We start from the raw sequence: 19,712 nt of genomic DNA, 5'->3' as shown, positions 1-19,712 counted from the left end.
CGACCAAAACTGCACACAATACTCAAGGTGCGGTCTCACTAAGGCCCTGTACAACTGCAGCAAGACATCCTTGTTCCCATACTCAAACCCTCTCGCTACGAAGGCCAACATACCATTTCCCTTCTTAACCGCCTGCTGCACCTGCATGCTTACCTTCAGCGACTGGTGCACAAGAACACCCAGGTCTCTTTGCACTTCCCCTTCTCCCAATCTATTGCTGTTCAAATAATAATCTGCCTTCCTGTTTTTGCCACCAAAGTAGATAACCTCACATTTATCCACATTATAGTGCATTTGCCATGTTTTTGCCCAATCACCCAACCTGTCCAAATCGTACTGGAGTTTCACGACATCCTCCTCACAGCTTACCCTCCCACCCAGCTTTGTGTCATCTGCAAATTTGGAGATATTCCATCCAATTCCCTCGTCCAGATCATTAATATATATTGTCAACAGCTGGGGTCCTAGGACCGATCCTTGCGGTACCCCACTAGTCACTGCCTGCCACTCGGAAAATGACCCGTTTATTCCAACTCTTTGCTTTCTGTCCGCCAACCAGTTCTCTATCCAAGTCAATACCTTGCCCCCAATCCCATGTGCCTTAATTTTGCACGCTAATCTCTTATGTGGGACCTTATCGAAAGCCTTCTGAAAGTCCAAATACACCACATCCACTGGTTCTCCCTTATCTATTTTACCAGTTACATCCTCAAAAAATTCCAGTAGATTAGTCAAGCATGATTTGCCTTTTGTAAATCCATGTTGACAACAGCGACTACACTTCAAAAAGTACTTCATTGGCTGTAAAACCGTTGCTCGTGAAAGGTGCTGTATAAAGGCCAGTCTTTCTTTAATTTCTCTCCAGTATTTACATTAATTACTTATATAAACCTCTTTTACTGTCTCTTGCAAGGGGAAGAATTGCAGACGGGCAGCTTAACGCAAACTTCACACGAAGATCTGACAGAGTTACTCGATTCATCAGGACCTGAATATCATTGACATATGGAAGCGGAAAGCAGCAATCAGAATGCGGGCAAACTGCACACGTGTCTTGTGTGCGGACGTGGATTCAACCAAAGGTGCAGCCTGGGGAGGCACAAGTGTAACCAAAGCGAGGAGAGTCCGTGCAAATGTCGGGAATGCAGGAAGGGATTCAGTTGCCTCTCCGAGCTGGAGACTCTTCAACGCAGTCACTCCGTGAAATGGCCGTTCACCTGCTCCGTGTGTGGGAAGGGATTCAGTCATTCATTCTCCCTGCAGACACACCAGCGAGTACACACTGGGGAGAGACCGTTCACCTGCTCCGTGTGTGGGAAGGGATTCAGCCATTCTACCTTTCTGCGGGTGCACCAGCGAGTTCACACTGACGGGAGACCCTGTAAGTGCCCTGACTGTGAGAAGAGCTTTAAAAGCGCCGAGGATGTAGCAAGGCATCAATGCATTCACACCGGGGAGAGGCCGTTCACCTGCTCAGTGTGTGGGAAGAGATTCACTCGTTCGTTCTCCCTGCTGAGACACCAGCGAGTGCACACCGACGAGAAGCCGTTCGCCTGCTCTCACTGTGAGAAGAGGTTTAACCGGTGTTGCCACCTGTTGCTACACGAGCATGTTCACACCGATGAGAGACCTTTTCAGTGCTCCGACTGCGAGAAGGGCTTCAGAAGATCCAGCGACCTGGTACAGCACCAGCGAGTTCACACCGGGGAGAGGCCGTTCACCTGCTCTGTGTGTGGGAAGGGATTCACTCTCTCCTCCACCCTGCTGACACACCAACGAGCTCACACCAAGGAGTTCACCTGCTCCGTGTGTGGGAAGGGATTCAGCCATTCTACCTCTCTGCGGGTGCACCAGCGAGCTCACACTGACGAGAGACCCTGTAAGTGCCCTGACTGTGAGAAGAGCTTTAAAAGCGCCGAGGATCTGAACAAGCATCAACGCATTCACACCGGGGAGAGGCCGTTCAGCTGCTCTCACTGCGGAAAGAGGTTTGCTAAGTCATCGAACCTGGTGAGACACCAGCGACATCACACCGGGGAGAGGCCGTTCACCTGCTCAGTGTGCGGGAAGGGATTTGTCCAGTCCCACACTCTGCTGGTACACGAACGTGGGCACACTGACGAGAGGCCGTTCTCCTGCTCTGAGTGCGGGAAAGGATTCACTCGTTCGGACTCTCTGCGGGAACACCAGCTGGTTCACACTAACGAGAGGCCGTTCTCCTGCTCCGAGTGCGGGAAAGGATTCACTCGTCCCTCCTCTCTGCGGCTGCACCAGCGAGTTCACACTGACGAGAGGCCGTTCTCCTGCTCCGAGTGCGGGAAAGGATTCACTCGTCCCTCCTCTCTGCGGCTGCACCAGCGAGTTCACACTGACGAGAGGCCATTCACCTGCTCCGAGTGCGGGAAAGGATTCACTCGTCCCTGCTTTCTGCGGGAACACCAGCTGGTTCACACTGACGAAAGGCCGTTCTCCTGCTCCGAGTGCGGGAAAGGATTCACTTGTCTCACCTCTCTGCGGCTGCACCAGCAGGTTCACACTGACGAGAGGCCGTTTAAATGTTCCGACTGCGACAAGAGTTTCAAATGCTCCAAGGTCCTGAAGAAGCATCGACGCATCCACACCGGGGAGAGGTAGTTCAGCTGCTCTCACTGCGGGAAGAGGTTTACCCACTCATCCAATCTTCGGAAACACCAGTTCGCCCACACCGGGAAGACGCCATTCCCCTGCTCAGTGTGTGAAAAGGGATTCACCAGCCCATCTCACTTGCTGAGACACCAGCGAGTTCACACCTGAGCGCACTGGTCCCATTCTGCTGTTAATCACATGAAGGACTGTTCTGTGTTAATAATGGCAATTACGGGGTTGGGGGGTTGTTTGAAGATGCTGATAATAACCCCAGTAACTAGGCTGGAGTTTCAGAGGGGTCAGCCTCAGCTCAGTGGGTGACACTCTCACCTCTAGAGTCAGAAGGTCGTGGGTTTGAGTCCCACTCTGGAGACTTGAGCACGTAATCTAGGCTGACACTCCAGGGCAGTACTGAGGGTGAGCTGCCCTGTCAGAGGTGCCATCTTTCGGATGCGGTGTTAAACCGCTGCCCCGTCTGCCCTCTCAGGTGTGTGTAAAAGATCCCGTGGCCGCTATTTTGAAAAACGGAAGCGAGAATGGATCTCGACTTGGAAGATCAGGAAGTAGATGTGAAACTGTAATGTCGCTTGAAATGATTGTGAGACTGAATTTAACTGTGACTGTAATAATTGTGTTTTGTAGGTAACAGAGCGTGGGGAAAAACCAGTACGAATCCAGTATGAGGTGATTTTGGTGGTGCCTCCTGTGTCACTACCACCACAACTACCATGCTTTACGGGTCTAACAGGACCTGTCCCATCAACCAACATGTTTTTAAGTACGAGCTGCACAGTTATGTGGCACAATTCAGACCCGACATTCCCCTATTGTTTGAGGGTTTCAGTGAGCTCATGATACGACTGAACTCCTCCCTAAAGCATTTTTTATGTTTTGGAGCAAGACAACTGGAGAATAGATATTGAAATTGAAAGCAGAAGGAACAACACACACTGGTGGGATATTGGGCTTAATACATCAGCATGCCCTTAGGCTCATATTATTTCACACGCTCTGGTTGTTCTCCAACTTGTAATGATTTTGTATTTGAGATATGTAACCCATGCAGTAAAACTTTGAACTATGTAAGATCAGAAGTTTGTTTAAGATCTACCCAGTTAAACACAAATGTCACAAGGTAGGGAGTCAAAAATTGTTAGGACTAATAAGACAACATAGGGACAAACATGGAAATTCCTCATTGGATTAGGATAATTTCCCATGTACTGGTCATATCCCAACTTGCAGTAATGATGTGCTTACTATTCTACACCTGCTACCTGAAACACCTAAAGTCCAATGCCCAATCACATTTAAATATGATCACAGCCCAGAACATGCTAGAGTTACATAAACGGAAGAAAAATAATCCATTTGTAAGATTTTAGTTTTGAGGGGTCGGCAAATGCCTCGCCCTCAAGGTAGGGATATGTAGGATAGGGTGTACCTGTAGGATTTAGTAAACATTATTAAGATTCGATAACCATTCTAATATAACTATAATATGTGAAATTGTATGTTAAGAGCCTAAAATCCTGTATAAAATGGAGAATGGCTGAGAGCAAAGCAGGATGGGATTATGCCAACCTGACTAAAAACCTGTTTAAAATTACTGAAGTAATGGAATGTTGTGCTAAGTTTATGGAGACGAGGAATTCAGCAATATTATGCTTAAAGAGATAAAAACTAGAGAGATAGATAAGATTTGGAGACGTCCTTCATTGGTCCAGCTATCGGATGGACCGACTGTGTCGTCAACATTCTAGGAAGTGTTCTGTGAAAAGTGAAGATCTGAGATAAGGGTACTTTGTAATGTAGAGAGAAAAAGTCAGAAGGATCAAACAAGGTCATAAGATGGGTAACGAGGGAGCAAGACTTTTTACCAGGTGTTAGAGGGTTAATTACTGCCACGCAGGCAAAACGAGAGGGAAAAGGGTATAAAGATACAGGTTTTGAACATCGAAAGCGTGCACCGTGTAACCAGAGATTGATAGGAGCTTCGGTCAACAGAACACAGCAAGATCCCAAGGAAGCGCGCATGGGTCAACGGAACACAGCAAGATACATCAGGAGACTTGCGCCGCGGATACTCGGAAGGAACGCCGGGGTTTGAACGAACAGACCGTGACTATCTTCTTGTTAAGTACTACTTCTTTGTACCGATGTTTAATGCTTAATAAACCTGTTTTACTGATACACAATATACCTGTACCCAGAGTGGTTTGTGTAGTCACGGACTGTTTTACTGATACACAATATACCTGTACCCAGAGTGGTTTGTGTAGTCACGGACTGTTTTACTGATCACAAACCACTCTGGGTACAGGTATATTGTGTAAGTCACGGACTGTTTTACTGATACACAATATACCTGGACCCAGAGTGGTTTGTGTAGTCACGGGCTGTTTTACTGATACACAATATACCTGGACCCAGAGTGGTTTGTGTAGTCACGGACTGTTTTACTGACACACAATATACCTGTACCCAGAGCGGTTTGTGTAGTCACGGACTGTTTTACTGATACACAATATACCTGGACCCAGAATGGTTTGTGTAGTCACGGACTGTTTTACTGATACACAATATACCTGTACCAGAGTGGTTTGTGTAGTCACAGACTGTTTTACTGATACACAATATACCTGTACCCAGAGTGGTTTGTGTAGTCACGGACTGTTTTACTGATACACAATATACCTGGACCCAGAGTGGTTTGTGTAGTCACGGACTGTTTTACTGATACACAATATACCTGTACCCAGAGTGGTTTGTGTAGTCACGGACTGTTTTACTGATACACAATATACCTGTACCCAGAGAGGTTTGTGTAGTCACGGACTGTTTTACTGATACACAATATACCTGTACCAGAGTGGTTTGTGTAGTCACAGACTGTTTTACTGACACACAATATACCTGGACCCAGAGTGGTTTGTGTAGTCACAGACTGTTTTACTGATACACAATATACCTGTACCCAGAGTGGTTTGTGTAGTCACGGACACATTATTATTAACAGCTTTTGAAAGCTACATCAGTCATTGGGAAAATGCTGGAATCCATTGTTAAGGAAGTGGTATCAAGTCACTTAGAAAATCATAACATGATTAGGCAGAGTCAACATGGTTTTATGAAAAGGAAATCGTGTTTGACAAATTTATTAGAGTTTTTTGAGGATGTAACTAGCAGGGTAGATAAAGGGGAACCAGTGGATGTAGTATATTTGGATTTCCAAAAGGCATTCGATAGGGTGCCACATAAAAGGCTATTACACAAGATTAGGGCTCATGGGGTTGGGGGTAATATAGTAACATGGATAGAGGATTGGTTAATGGACTGAAAACAGAGAGCAGGGATAAACAGATCTTTTTCAGGTTGGCAGGCTGTATCTAGTGGGGTGCCGCGTGGATCAGTGTTGGGGCCTCAGCTATTTACAATCTATATTAATGACCTGGATGAAGGGACCGAGTGTAATGTATCCAAGTTTGCTGATGATACAAAGCTAGGTGGGACAGTAAGCTGTGAGGAGCCTTTGGACCTTCTGACAATCCCCTTAAATCTGTGTCCTCTGGTTCTCGAGCCTTCCGCCAATGGGAACAGTTTCCCTCATTCTACTCTGTCCAGACCCCCTCACGATTTTGAACACCTCCATCAAATCTGCTCTCTACCTTCTCTGCTCCAAGGAGAACAACTCCAGTCTCTCCACATCACTGAAGTCCCTCATCCCTGGTACCATTCTGGTCAATCTCCCCAGGTAGGCCCCAGTGCGGCATCGGCAGCGGGTGGAGGCGGAGCTGAGCGGCAGAGCGACTACAAGAGGCCCCAGAGGCTCAGGTAGGCCCCAGTGCGGCATCGGCAGCGGGTGGAGGCGGAGCTGAGCGGCAGAGCGACTACAAGAGGCCCCAGAGGCTCAGGTAGGCCCCAGTGCGGCATCGGCAGCGGGTGGAGGCGGAGTCGGGACCAGCGGGAGCAGCGAGGAGGAGCTCGGGAGAAAACCCGGTGACCAGCGAGGCCCGAGACCAGTCGGGAGCAGTGAGTCGGAGCCCGGTATAAAAACCGGAGAGAGGCGAGGCCCGAGACCACAGCTGGGGCAGTCGGGAGAGCAGGAGGCCGGTAACTGCTGGGGCAGTCGGGAGAGCAGGAGGCCAGTAACTGCTGGGGCAGTCGGGAGAGCAGGAGGCCAGTAACTGGTGAGTTTAAAAGCTCACCTTTCGCGGGCTTTTTCTTTCACAGCTGGTGCAGTCGGGAGAGCAGGAGGCCAGTAACTCTTATATAGGTGGAGCTGTTGCTAAACCCGAAACACTACAGTGTAGTGTCTCCCACCCTTCCACCTCCTCTAACCTTTTAGGGGTTAGGGGAAGTTGAAAAGGTAGGTTCAATTTATTTTATTTCAGGAGCCTAACCTAGGTGGAAAAGGTTCCAGGACAGGAGGCGGCAGTGAAAATACAACACCAGAAAACAGGTAGGTGACTGGTTGGTGAGTACTTTCACAAACTTATTCTAAGTAGAATTCAATAATTAAGCTAAATCGTAGTAAATAAAAGGGTATTGTAAGGGTTAAGTCATGGAAGGGCAGCTCGGACCCGTGTCATGCTTCTCCTGTGCCATGTGGGAAATCAGGGACACTGTCCCTGACAACTATGTGTGCAGGAAGTGTGTCCAGCTGCAGCTCCTAGCAGACCGCATGGCGGCGCTGGAGCTGCGAATGGACTCACTCTGGAGCATACGCGATGCTGAGGATGTTGTGGATAGCACATTCAGTGAGTTGGTCACACCGCAGGTAAAGGCTAGCTCAGACAGTAAATGGGTGACCAAAAGGCAGGGTAAAGGCAGGAAGGTAGTGCAGGAGTCACCTGCGGTCATCTCCCTCCAAAACAGGTTTACCGTTTTGGGTACTGTTGGGGGAGATGACTTATCAGGGGAAGGCACCAGCAGCCAGGTTCAGGGCACCAGGACTGGCTCTGCTGCACAGAAGGGCGGGAAAAAGAGGGATAGGGCTATAGTGATAGGGGATTCAATTGTAAGGGGGATAGATAGGAGTTTCTGTGGCCGAGACCGAGACTCCAAGATGGTATGTTGCCTCCCTGGTGCAAGGGTCAAGGATGTCTCGGATCGGGTGCAGAGCATTCTGAAGGGGGAGGGGGATCAGCCAGTTGTCGTGGTACATGTAGGTACCAACGATGTAGGTAAAAAGAGGGAGGAGGTCCTACAAGCTGAATTTAGGGAGTTAGGAGCTAAATTGAAAAGTAGGACCTCAAAGGTAGTAATCTCTGGATTGCTACCAGTGCCACGAGCTAATAAGTTTAGAGAGAGTAAGATAGATAAGCTAAATACGTGGCTTGAGCAGTGGTGCAAGGGAGAGGGATTTAAATTCTTGAGGCATTGGAACCAGTTCTTGGGGAGGAGTGACCTGTACCAAGGGGACGGTCTACACCTGAACTGTGAGGGAGCCGATGTCCTCGGGGTAATATTTTCTAGGGCGGTTCGGGAGGATTTAAACTAATTTGGCAGGGGGATGGGAACCTAGGTAGTGGAAAAGAGGGAAGTCATATGAAGTTAGAAATAGATGGTAGAAAGGTGAGAAGCAATAAGCAAAGGAGAGTAACACAAAGGGCCAAACTAATTCATAATGAGAGTGTGAAAAAAGCAAGCCTGAAGGCTTTGTATCTTAATGCTAGAAGCATTAGGAACAAGGTGGATGAATTAGTTGTGGAAATAGAGGTAAACAAGTATGATTTGATTGGGATTACAGAAACGTGGCTGCAGGGTGGGCAAGGCTGGGAACTTAACATCCAGGGATATACAATATTTAGGAAGGATCGGCAAAAAGGTAGGGGATAGACAATGGCAAGCATTCAAAGATAGAATGGAAGAATTCCAGAACATGTTTATACCGGTTTGGCATAAAAATAAACCTAAAAAGGTGACTCAACCGTGGATAACGAGGGAAATTAGGGACAGCATAAAATCAAAAAAAAGGGCATATCAACTGGCAAAAAAAAGCACCAGACCGGAAGATTGGGGGCAGTACAGGATACAGCAAAAGAGGACAAAGGGATTAATCAGGAAGGGGAAAATAGAATACGAAAGTAAACTTGCAGCAAACATAAAGGCAGACTGCAAAAGCTTTTATCGGTATATCAGGAGGAAAAGACTGGTAAAATCCCAAGTCGGTCCCTTGCAGTCCGATTCGGGAGAATATATAATGGAGAATAAGGAAATGGCAGACCAATTAAACTCATACTTTGGTTCTGTATTCACAAAGGAGGACACAAATAACCTCCCAGGAATATCGACAAACATAGGGACTAATGAGAGGGAGGAGCTGACAGAAATTAGTATCTCTAGGGATATGGTGTTGGGTAAGTTGAGGGGACTGAAGGCCGACAAATCCCCGGGGCCTGAAAAACTACATCCTAGGGTACTTAAGGAGGTGGCCCTGGAGATAGCAGATGCTCTAAGGATCATCTTCCGGAACTCCATTGACTCGGGAACAGTACCCGTGGATTGGAGGGTAGCTAATATTACCCCAATATTTAAAAAGGGGGGTAGAGAGAAAGCAGGGAATTATAGACCAGTAAGCCTTACATCGGTTGTGGGCAAAATGCTAGAGTCCATTATTAAGGATAAAATAGCGGAGCACTTGACAAATGGGGAAAGGATCGGACAGAGTCAACATGGATTTACAAAGGGTAAATCGTGTTTGACTAATCTGCTGGAATTTTTTGAGGAAGTAACTGGTAAAATAGATGGGGGAGAGCCAGTGGATGTGGTGTACCTTGACTTCCAGAAAGCCTTCGATAAGGTTCCACACAAAAGATTATCATGCAAAATTAAGGCTCATGGGATTGGGGGCAAAGTATTAACGTGGATAGAGAACTGGCTGGCGGATAGAAAACAGAGAGTTGGAATAAACGGCTCGTTTTCGGAGTGGCAGGCAGTGACCAGCGGGGTGCCGCAAGGATCTGTCCTGGGACCCCAGCTGTTCACAATATATATAAATGATCTGGATCAGGGAATTGGATGCAATATTTCCAAATTCGCTGACGACACTAAACTAGGAGGAGGGGTGGGCTCTGATGAGGATGTCAGGAGGCTACAGTGCGATTTGGACAGGTTGGGGGAATGGGCGGATACGTGGCAGATGCACTATAATGTGGATAAATGCGAGGTTATCCACTTTGGGGGTAAAAACAGGAGGGTAGATTATTATCTAAATGGCAATAGATTGGGAGATGGGGAAGTGCAGAGGGACCTGGGTGTTCTTGTGCACCAGTCACTGAAGGAGAGCATGCAGGTGCAACAGGCGATTAAGAAGGCAAATGGTATGTTGGCCTTCATATCAAGGGGGTTCGAGTATAGGAATAGGGATACCTTACTACAGCTGTACAAGGTGCTGGTGAGACCGCATCTGGAGTATTGTGTACAGTTTTGGTCGCCCCATCTGCGGAAGGATGTTCTTGCCATGGAAAGAGTGCAGCGGCGATTCACCAGGCTGATACCTGGAATGGCGGGAATGACCTACGAGGAGAGATTGAATAGTTTGGGCTTGTACTCACTGGAGTTTAGAAGATTGAGAGGGGATCTCATCGAAACATATAAAATTATGGCAGGCCTGGACAGGCTGAATTCAGAGAGAATGTTTCCAATGGCCGGGGAGCACAGAACCAGGGGCCACAGTCTAAAAATAGCGGGCAAATCATTTAAAACAGAGATGAGGAAGAATTTCTTCACTCAAAGAGTGGTGAGCCTGTGGAATTCCCTGCCACAGAGGGCTGTGAAGGCTAATTCAATAAATATTTTCAAGAGAGAATTGGATATATTTCTGAAGGCTAAGGGGATTAAGGGTTACGGAGAAAAGGCGGGGACGGGGTACTGAACTGGTAAGATCAGCTAAGATCTCAGACGAAGATCAGCCATGATCTCATTGAATGGCGGAGCAGGCTCGAAGGGCCGAATGGCCTACTCCTGTTCCTATCTCTATGTTTCTATGTTTCTATGTTTAACCTTCTCTGCTCTAAGGAGAACAACCCCAGCTTCTCCAGTCTCTCCACATCACTGAAGTCCCTCATTCCTGGAACCATTCTGGTAAATCTTTTCTGCAGCCTCTCCAAGGCCTTCACATTCTTCCTAAAGTGCGGTGCCCAGAATTGGACACAATAAGAAAGAAAGAAAGACTTGCATTTAAAAGAACAAAAGTAATAGGAGCAGGAGTCGGCCATTCGGCCCCTCGAGCCTGCTCCGCCATTCAATGAGATCATGGCTGATCTTCTGCCTCAACTCCATTCACCGGCCCTATCGCCATATCCCTTGATGCCCTTACTAGTCAGAAATCTATCGACTTCTGTTTTGAATATCTGTGGTAGAGAATTCCAAAGATTCACCACCCTCTGTGAAGAAATTTCTTCCCATCTCAGTCCTGAATGGCCTACCCCTTATCCTGAGGCTGTGGCCCCTGGTTCTACACTCCCCAGCCAAGGGAAACATTCCCCCAGCATCCACCCTATCAAGCCCTGTAATAATTGTGTATGCTTCAATGAGATCCCCTCTCATTCTTCTGAATTCAAGAGAATACAGGCCTAGTTTACTCAATCTCTTCTCATACGACAGTCCCGCCATCCCAGGAATCAATCTCGTGAACCTTCGTTGCACTCCCTCTATGGCAAGTATATCCTTCCTTTGGTAAGGAGACCAAAATTGTACACAGTACTCCAGGTGTGGTCTCACCAAGGCCCTATATAATTGGAGGCAGCATTGGTGGTACCTCTCCAGTGATTTGAGGTGCACTGGAGAGATACCACCAACGCTGCCTCCGCAAGATCCTGCAAATTCATTGGCAGGATAGACGCACCAACGTCCGTGTTCGCGCTCAGGCTAACATAGAAACATAGAAGATAGGAGCAGGAGTAGGCCATTCGGCCCCTCGAGCCTGCTCCGCCATTCAATGAGATCATGGCTGATCATCCAAATTCAGTACCCTGTCCCTGCCTTCTCCCCATATCCCTTGATCCCTTTAGCCTTAAGAAATATATCCAACTCTTTCTTGAATATATTTAATGAACTAGCCTCCACCGCCCTCTGTGGCAGAGAATTCCACAGGTTCACCACTCTCTGGGTGAAGAAATTCCTCCTCATCTCTGTCCTAAATGTCCTACCCCTTATCCTTAGACTGTGACCCCTGGTTCTGGACTCCCCGACCATCAGGAACATCTTTCCAACATCTAGTCTGTCCAGGCCTGACAGAATTTTATAGGTTTCGATGAGATCCCCTCTCAATCTTCTAAACTCCAGTGACTATAAGCCCAATCAACACAATCTCTCCTCATACGTCATTCCTGCCATCCCAGGTATCAGCCTGGTGAATCTTCGCTGCACTCCTTCCATGGCAAGAACGTCCTTCCTCAGGTAAGGCGACCAAAACTGCACACAATACTCAAGGTGTGGTCTCACCAAGGCCCTGTACAACTACAGCAAAACATCCTTGTTCCTGTACTCGAACCCTCTTGCTACGAAGGCCAACATACCATTTGCCTTCTTAACCGCCTGCTGCACCTGCATGCTTACCTTCAGCGACTGGTGCACAAGAACACCCAGGTCTCTTTGCACTTCCCCTTCTCCCAGTCTATTGCCATTCAAATAATAATCTGCCTTCCTGTTGTTGCCACCAAAGTGGATAACCTCACATTTATCCACATTATAGTGCATTTGCCATGTTTCTGCCCAATCACCCAACCTGTCCAAATCGTACTGGAGTTTCACGACATCCTCCTCACAGCTTACCCTCCCACCCAGCTTTGTGTTGTCTGCAAATTTGGAGATATTACAGGGTACATCCAATTCCCTCGTCCAGATCATTAATATATATTGTGAACAGCTGGGGTCCTAGGACTGATCCTTGCGGTACCCCACTAGTCACTGCCTGCCACTTGGAAAACGACCCGTTTATTCCAACTCTTTGCTTTCTGTCCACCAACCAGTTCTCTATCCAAGTCAATACCTTGCCCCCAATCCCATGTGCCTTAATTTTGCATGCTAATCTCTTATGCGGGACCTTATCGAAAGCCATCTGAAAGTCCAAATACACCACATCCACTGGTTCTCCCTTATCTATTTTACCAGTTACATCCTCAAAAAATTCCAGTAGATTAGTCAAGCATGATTTACCTTTTGTAAATCCATGTTGACTTTGTCCGATCCTGTCACTGCTTTCCAAGTGCTCTGCTATTACATCTTTTATAATGGACTCTAGCATCGAAGCTTTGACCACGCTTGATCAGTTCCGATGGACGGGTCACATCGTCCGCATGCCCGATACGAGACTCCCAAAACAAGCGCTCTACTCGGAGCTCCAGCACGGCAAGAGAGCCCTAGGTGGGCAGAGGAAACCCTTCAAGGACACCCTCAAAGCCTCCTTGAAAAGGTGCAACATCCCCTCTGACACCTGGGAATCCCTGGCCCAAGACCGCATCCGGGAAGGCGCCGAACACCTCGAGTCTCTTCGCCGGGAACAAGCAGAATCCAAGCGCAGGCAACGCAAGGAGCGCACGTCAACCCAAGCACCCCACCCACCCGCCCCTTCAACCACCATCTGCCCAACTGTGTGGACTCATCAGTCACCTGAGAACTCATTTTTAATGTGGAAGCAAGTCATCCTCGGTTCCGAGGGACTGCCTAAGAAGATATAATTGGAGTAAGACTTCTTTACTCCTGTACTCAAATCCTCTTGTAATGAAGGCCAGCATACCATTTGCCTTGTTAACCGCCTTTCATGACCACCGGATGCCCCAAAGCGCTTTACACCAATGAAGTACTTTTTGAAGTGTAGTTTCTGTTGTAATGTGGGAAACGCGGCAGCCAATTTGTGCACAGCAAGCTCCCACAAACAGCAATGTGATCATGACCAGATAATCTGCGTCTTCATCATGTTGATTGAGGGATAAATATTGGGCTCAAAACACCGGGAATAACTTCTTCGAAATAGCACCACGGGATCTTTTACATCCACCTGAGGGGGCAGACGGGGGCCTTGGTTTAACATCTCATCCGTAGGACGGCAACTCCGACACTGCAGCGCTCCTTCATTACTGCCCCTCCGACAATGCGGCGCTCCCTCAGTACTGCCCCTCCGACAGTGCGGCGCTCCCTCAGCACTGCCCCTCTGACAGTGCGGCGCTCCCTCAGTACTGTCGCTCCGACAGTGCGGCGCTCCCTCAGCACTACCCCTCCGACAGTGCGGCGCTCCTTCAGCACTGCCCCTCCGACAGTGCGGCGCTCCCTCAGTACTGCCCCTCCGACAGTGCGGCGCTCCCTCAGTACCGCCCCTCCGACAGTGCGGCGCTCCCTCAGTACTGCCCCTCCGACAGTGCGGCGCTCCCTCAGTACTGCCCCTCCGACAGTGCGGTGCTCCCTCAGTACCGCCCCTCCGACAGTGCGGCGCTCCCCCAGTACTGCTCCTCCGACAGTGCTGCGCTCCCTCAGTACTGACCCTCTGACAGTGCGGCACTCCCTCAGTACTGCCCCTCCGACAGTGCGGCGCTCCCTCAGTACTGCCCCTCCGACAGTGCGGCGCTCCCTCAGTACTGCCCCTCCGACAGTGCGGTGCTCCCTCAGTACCGCCCCTCCGACAGTGCGGCGCTCCCCCAGTACTGCTCCTCCGACAGTGCTGCGCTCCCTCAGTACTGACCCTCTGACAGTGCGGCACTCCCTCAGTACTGCCCCTCCGACAGTGCGGCGCTCCCTCAGCACTGCCCCTCCGACAGTGCGGCGCTCCCTCAGTACTGCCCCTCCGACAGTGCGGCGCTCCCTCAGCACCGCACTGGAGTGTCAGCCTTGCTTTATATGCTCAAGTCCCTGGAGCAGGATTTGAACCCACAACCTTCTGACTCTGCTGATAGCAAAATACTGCAGATGTTGGAAATCCGAAATAACAACAGAAAATGCTGGAAAAACTCAGCAAGTCAGGCAACATCCGTGGAGAGAAATTTGAGTTGACGTTTCGGGTTTGACCCTTCTTCAAAACTGGAGAGAAAAGGAACTAGATCGAAGGCAGGGCTGCGATCGGACAAAAGAATAAAAGAACCAAAAGAAGTAAAAGAGATTAGAAGCTAGACGAGATGGTAATAGGCTGTGATTAGGTGTAAAGTGTACTGGCAGGGCAAAAGATAGCTGCCAGGTGTGAGAGAGAAACAAAAGGAAAGGGGGGGGGGGGAAAGGAAAGGAGTGGAAAAATATAAGTGAAAATGAAATAGGGGCCGAGGTTATGATCTGAAATTGTTGAACTCGATATTGAGACCGGAAGGCTGCAGACTGCCTAATCGGAAGATGAGGTGCTGTTCCTCGAGTTTACGTTGAGCTTCCGTGGAACAGTACAAGAGGCCAAGGACGGTGAGGTCCGAGTGGGAATGGAGCGGTGAATTGAAATGACAGGCGACCGGAAGCTCGGGGTCACCCTTACGGACTGAACGGAGGTGTTCCGCAAAGCGGTCACCCAATCTGCGTTTGGTCTCCCCAATGTAGAGGAGACCGCATCGTGAGCAGCGAATACAGTATACTAGATTGCGAGAAGTACAAGTAAATCGCTGTTTCACCTGGAAGGGGTGTTTGGGGCCCTGGACAGTGGGGAGGGGGGAGGTATAGGGGCAGGTGTTACATCTCCTCCGCTTGCACGGGAAGGTGCCAGGCGAAGGGGAAGGGCTGTTTGGGGTGATAGAGGAGTGGACTAGGGTGTCTCGGAGAGAGCGGTCCCTGCGGAATCCCCTTTCAGCATTCCGCAGGGACCGCTCTCTCCGAGACACCCTAGTCCACTCCTCTATCACCCCAAACAGCCCTTCCCCTTCGCCTGGCACCTTCCCGTGCAAGCGGAGGAGATGTAACACCTGCCCCTATACCTCCCCCCTCCCCACTGTCCAGGGCCCCAAACACCCCTTCCAGGTGAAACAGCGATTTACTTGTACTTCTCGCAATCTAGTATACTGTATTCGCTGCTCACGATGCGGTCTCCTCTACATTGGGGAGACCAAACGCAGATTGGGTGACCGCTTTGCGGAACACCTCCGTTCAGTCCGTAAAGGGTGACCCCGAGCTTCCGGTCGCCTGTCATTTCAATTCACCGCTCCATTCCCACTCGGACCTCACCGTCCTTGGCCTCTTGTACTGTTCCACGGAAGCTCAACGTAAACTCGAGGAACAGCACCTCATCTTCTGATTAGGCAGTCTGCAGCCTTCCGGTCTCAATATCGAGTTCAACAATTTCAGATCATAACCTCGGCCCCTATTTCATTTTCACTTATACTTTTCCACTCCTTTCCTTTCCCCCCCCCCTTTCCTTTTGTTTCTCTCTCACACCTGGCAGCTATCTTTTGCCCTGCCAGTACACTTTACACCTAATCACAGCCTATTACCATCTCGTCTAGCTTCTAATCTCTTTTACTTCTTTTGGTTCTTTTATTCTTTTGTCCGATCGCAGCCCTGCCTTCGATCTAGTTCCTTTTCTCTCCAGTTTTGAAGAAGGGTCAAACCCGAAACGTCAACTCAAATTTCTCTCCACGGATGTTGCCTGACTTGCTGAGTTTTTCCAGCATTTTCTGTTGTTACTTCTGACTCTGCTATCCACTGAGCCACAGCTGACTCCAGTCTTTTACACAGTTTCCTCATAACTTCCTTGCTTTTGCACTCTACGCCTCTGCAAATGCAGGGGAGTTATGGTGAATTGTTAAACAGTTTTTTTTGCAGAGTGACCCAGGCTGTCTGTTGGAAACAATTGTGCATTTGAAAGCAGCTTGTATTGTGAAGCTTGTGCCCCTTTGCCAGGCCCGCTGCCTGCGGCCCCTCTCCCAGATTCCAGCCCCAGCTCTGTGCTGACTGAGCTGCTCTCACCTGGGGACAGCGCGTCACAATCGGCCCCAGCGCACCTGAGCTGGAGACCCAGGGCCCCGCCCCGCCCCCTTGCCGCGCCGCCATTGGCTGGAGGACCAGGCCGCCCAGTTCAGTCGGCCCAGCTCAGCCCTCTTCCTATTGGTCAGCGCTCCCGTCAGTCACAGGCCCGGGCCGGCCTCCAGCCACCTGATTGGGCCTCTTCCTCTGATGACATCACAATCAAGCCCCAGCCTCAGCGCCGGGGAGGAAGGTCCCGCCCCCTAGCCGCGCCGCCATTGCTTGGAGGACCAGGCCGCCCAGGTCAGTCCTCCCACCTCAGCCCTCTTCCTATTGGTCAGCGCTCCCGTCAGTGAGAATCACATTGCTCCGGCTCACTCCGCCACCCCGCGCAGCTCAGTTTGGATTCCGCGGAGGTCCCGCCCGCCCGATTCTCAGGTTTGGTTTTTCTCGTATTTTACTTTATAATCTCGCTCTCCGCTCCCCCCCTCACCTCGATTTAAATCGATTCCCGAACACTTGACTTTACCCCGGCCGCTGATTCCGCCTCTTCCCCAGGCCCGGCCTTCTGTCTGCTTCTCGGAGGCCCTGCGGTGGCGTGCGCCGATCCAACCGACCCTTGGGCGTTGCGTGCTGGCGTCATCGCGTAATCGGAGGGGGGTGATTGACGCGAGGCGTCCGCCAATCAGGAGCGCGGAAAACGCTGGGAGGACCGGGCGGGCTGACGGTCCTCCAACCAATGGCGGCGCGGGAGGGAGGGGGGCGGGACCTCGGTGGGCTGCAGGCCGCTTTCCTGCTTTCATTGTCTGCAGGAGCTGTTAAAGGGAAGGGGAGGAGGGGGTGGGAAAAAAACCCAGTTTGTGAGTGTTTATTCCTTTGCATTACCTTTATTGCAAGGCTATTCATCAACTGCATTCATTTAAAAACAAGTGAACCTTTTCTCTTTTCGACTTTTATCCAGAACAAAGAGTCGTGGTGCTGTGAACATTTTGGTGGGCAGCCACTTTTAAAGGGACAAAGACCAGCATTCTTCCTCCTCTCTCTCTCTCTCTCTTGTGAGTATTTGTGGTGGGTGAGAGGGTGGGGGGTGAGTCAAAGGGGACTGCGGCCCCTTTTCAATAAAAACAATTGCTTGGCCATTTAAAGGGGAATGGGTGCCCCCCAGGTATTTAAAGGGGCAGTGTCTCTCTCTTTCTGTATCATGTAAGAGCAGGGAGGTTCTGCTTGAACTGTACAAAACACCAGTTAGGCCACCGGCGAGAGTGCTGCGTGCAGTTCTGCTCGCCCCATTGCAGGAAAGATGTGACTGCTCGAGACGGGAGATTTACAAAGATGTTGCCAGGACTAGAGAATTTCAGCTACAAGGAAAGATTGAATACATAGAAACATAGAAGATAATCTACATCCTGGGGTACTTAAGGAAGTGGCCCTAGAAATAGTAGATGCATTGCTGGTCATCTTCCAAAATTCGATAGACTCTGGAACAGTTCTCATGGATTGGCGGGTAGCTAATGTTACCCCACTGTTCAAAAAAGGTGGTAGAGAGAAAACGGGGAATTACAGACCGGTAAGCCTGACATCGGTAGTGGGGAAAATGCTAGAGTCCATTATAAAAGACGTAATAGCAGAGCACTTGGAAAACAGTGACCGGATCGGACAAAGTCAACATGGATTTACAAAAGGTAAATCGTGCTTGACTAATCTACTGGAATTTTTTGAGGATGTAACTGGTAAAATAGATAAGGGAGAACTAGTGGATGTGGTGCATTTGGACTTTCAGAAGGCTTTCGATAAGGTCCCGCATAAGAGATAGAAACATAGAAGATAGGAGCAGGAGTAGGCCATTCGGCCCCTCGAGCCTGCTCCGCCATTCAATGCGATCATGGCTGATCATCTAAGTGCAGTACCCGGTCCCTGCTTTCTCCCCATACCCCTTGATCCCTTTAGCCCAAAGAAATATATCCAACTCCTTCTTGAATATATTTAATGAATTGGCCTCTACTGCCTTCTGTGGTACAGAATTCCACAGGTTCACCACTCTCTTGGTGAAGAAATTCCTCCTCATTTCTGTCCTAAAAGGCCTACCCCTGATCCTTAGACTGTGACCCCTGGTTCTGGATTCCCCGACCATCGGGAACATCCTCCCTGCATCCAGTCTGTCCAGTCCTGCCAGAATTTTATAAATTTCAATGAGATCCCCTCTCATTCTTCTAAACTGCAGTGAGTACAAGCCCAATCGACCCAATCTCTCCTCATACATCATTCCTGCCATCCCAGGTATCAGCCTGGTGAATCTTGGCTGGACTCCTTCCATGGCAAGAATATCCTTCCTCAGATAAGGCGACCAAAACTGCACACAATATTCAGGATGTGGTCTCACCAAGGCCCTGCACAACTGCAACAAGACATCCTTGTTCCTGTACTCAAACCCTCTAGTCCTGTTAGAATTTTATAAGTTTCAATGAGATCCCCTCTCATTCTTCTAAACCCCAGCAAGTATAAGCCCAATCGACCCAATCTCTCCTCATACGTCATTCCTGCCATCCCAGGTATCAGTCTGGTGAATATTCGCTGCACTCCCTCCATGGCAAGAACATCCTTCCTCATAAGGCGACCAAAACTGCACACAATACTCAAGGTGTGGTCTCACCAAGGCCGTGTACAACTGCAGCAAGACATCCTTGTTCTTGTACTCGAACCCTCTCGCTATGAAGGCCAACATACCATTTGCCTTCTTAACCGCCTGCTGCACCTGCATGTTTACCTTCAGCGACTGGTGCACAAGGACACCCAGGTCTTGTTGCACTTCCCCTTCTCCCAATCTATTGCCATTCAGATGATAATCTGCCTCCCTGTTTTGGACACCAAAGTGGATAACCTCACATTTATCCACATTATATTGCATTTGCCATGCTTCTGCCCAATCACCCAGCCTGTCCAAATCATCCTGTAGTTTCTCGGCATCCTCCTCACAGCACACACGCCCACCCAGCTTTGTGTCGTCTGCAAATTTGGAGATATTACATCTAGTTCCCTTGTCTAGATCATTAACATATATTGTGAATAGCTGGGGCCCAAGGACCGATCCCTCCAGTACCCCACTAGTTACTGCCTGCCACTCGGAAAAAGACCCGTTTATTCCAACTCTTTGCTTTCTATCTGCCAACCAGTTCTCTATCTAAGTCAATACCTTGCCCCCCAATCCCATGTGTCTT

The 19,712-nt window shown here is 49.3% G+C and overlaps 1 protein-coding gene across 1 annotated transcript; it reads left to right on the top strand.

Moving 5' to 3' along the window:
- Nucleotides 1-695: 695 nt before the first annotated feature.
- LOC147083847 (uncharacterized) lies at nucleotides 696-4,817 on the top strand. Its single transcript, XM_085980107.1, has one exon. The coding sequence runs from the start codon at nucleotides 1,006-1,008 to the stop codon at nucleotides 2,632-2,634; it is 1,629 nt and encodes a 542-aa protein (XP_085836233.1). The 5' UTR covers nucleotides 696-1,005; the 3' UTR covers nucleotides 2,635-4,817.
- Nucleotides 4,818-19,712: the final 14,895 nt, after the last annotated feature.

Source organism: Somniosus microcephalus, unplaced genomic scaffold, assembly GCF_052327205.1.
Source record: "Somniosus microcephalus isolate GS21.2 unplaced genomic scaffold, FLI_Smic_1.0 scaffold38, whole genome shotgun sequence".
Classification (NCBI taxonomy): domain Eukaryota; kingdom Metazoa; phylum Chordata; class Chondrichthyes; order Squaliformes; family Somniosidae; genus Somniosus; species Somniosus microcephalus.
This window is presented reverse-complemented; position numbering and strand designations above follow the sequence as displayed.

Coding starts and splice junctions, on each gene's coding strand:
- LOC147083847 (XM_085980107.1), top strand. CDS start 1,006: ATGGAAGCGGAAAGCAGCAATCAGAATGCGGGCAAACTGCACACGTGT.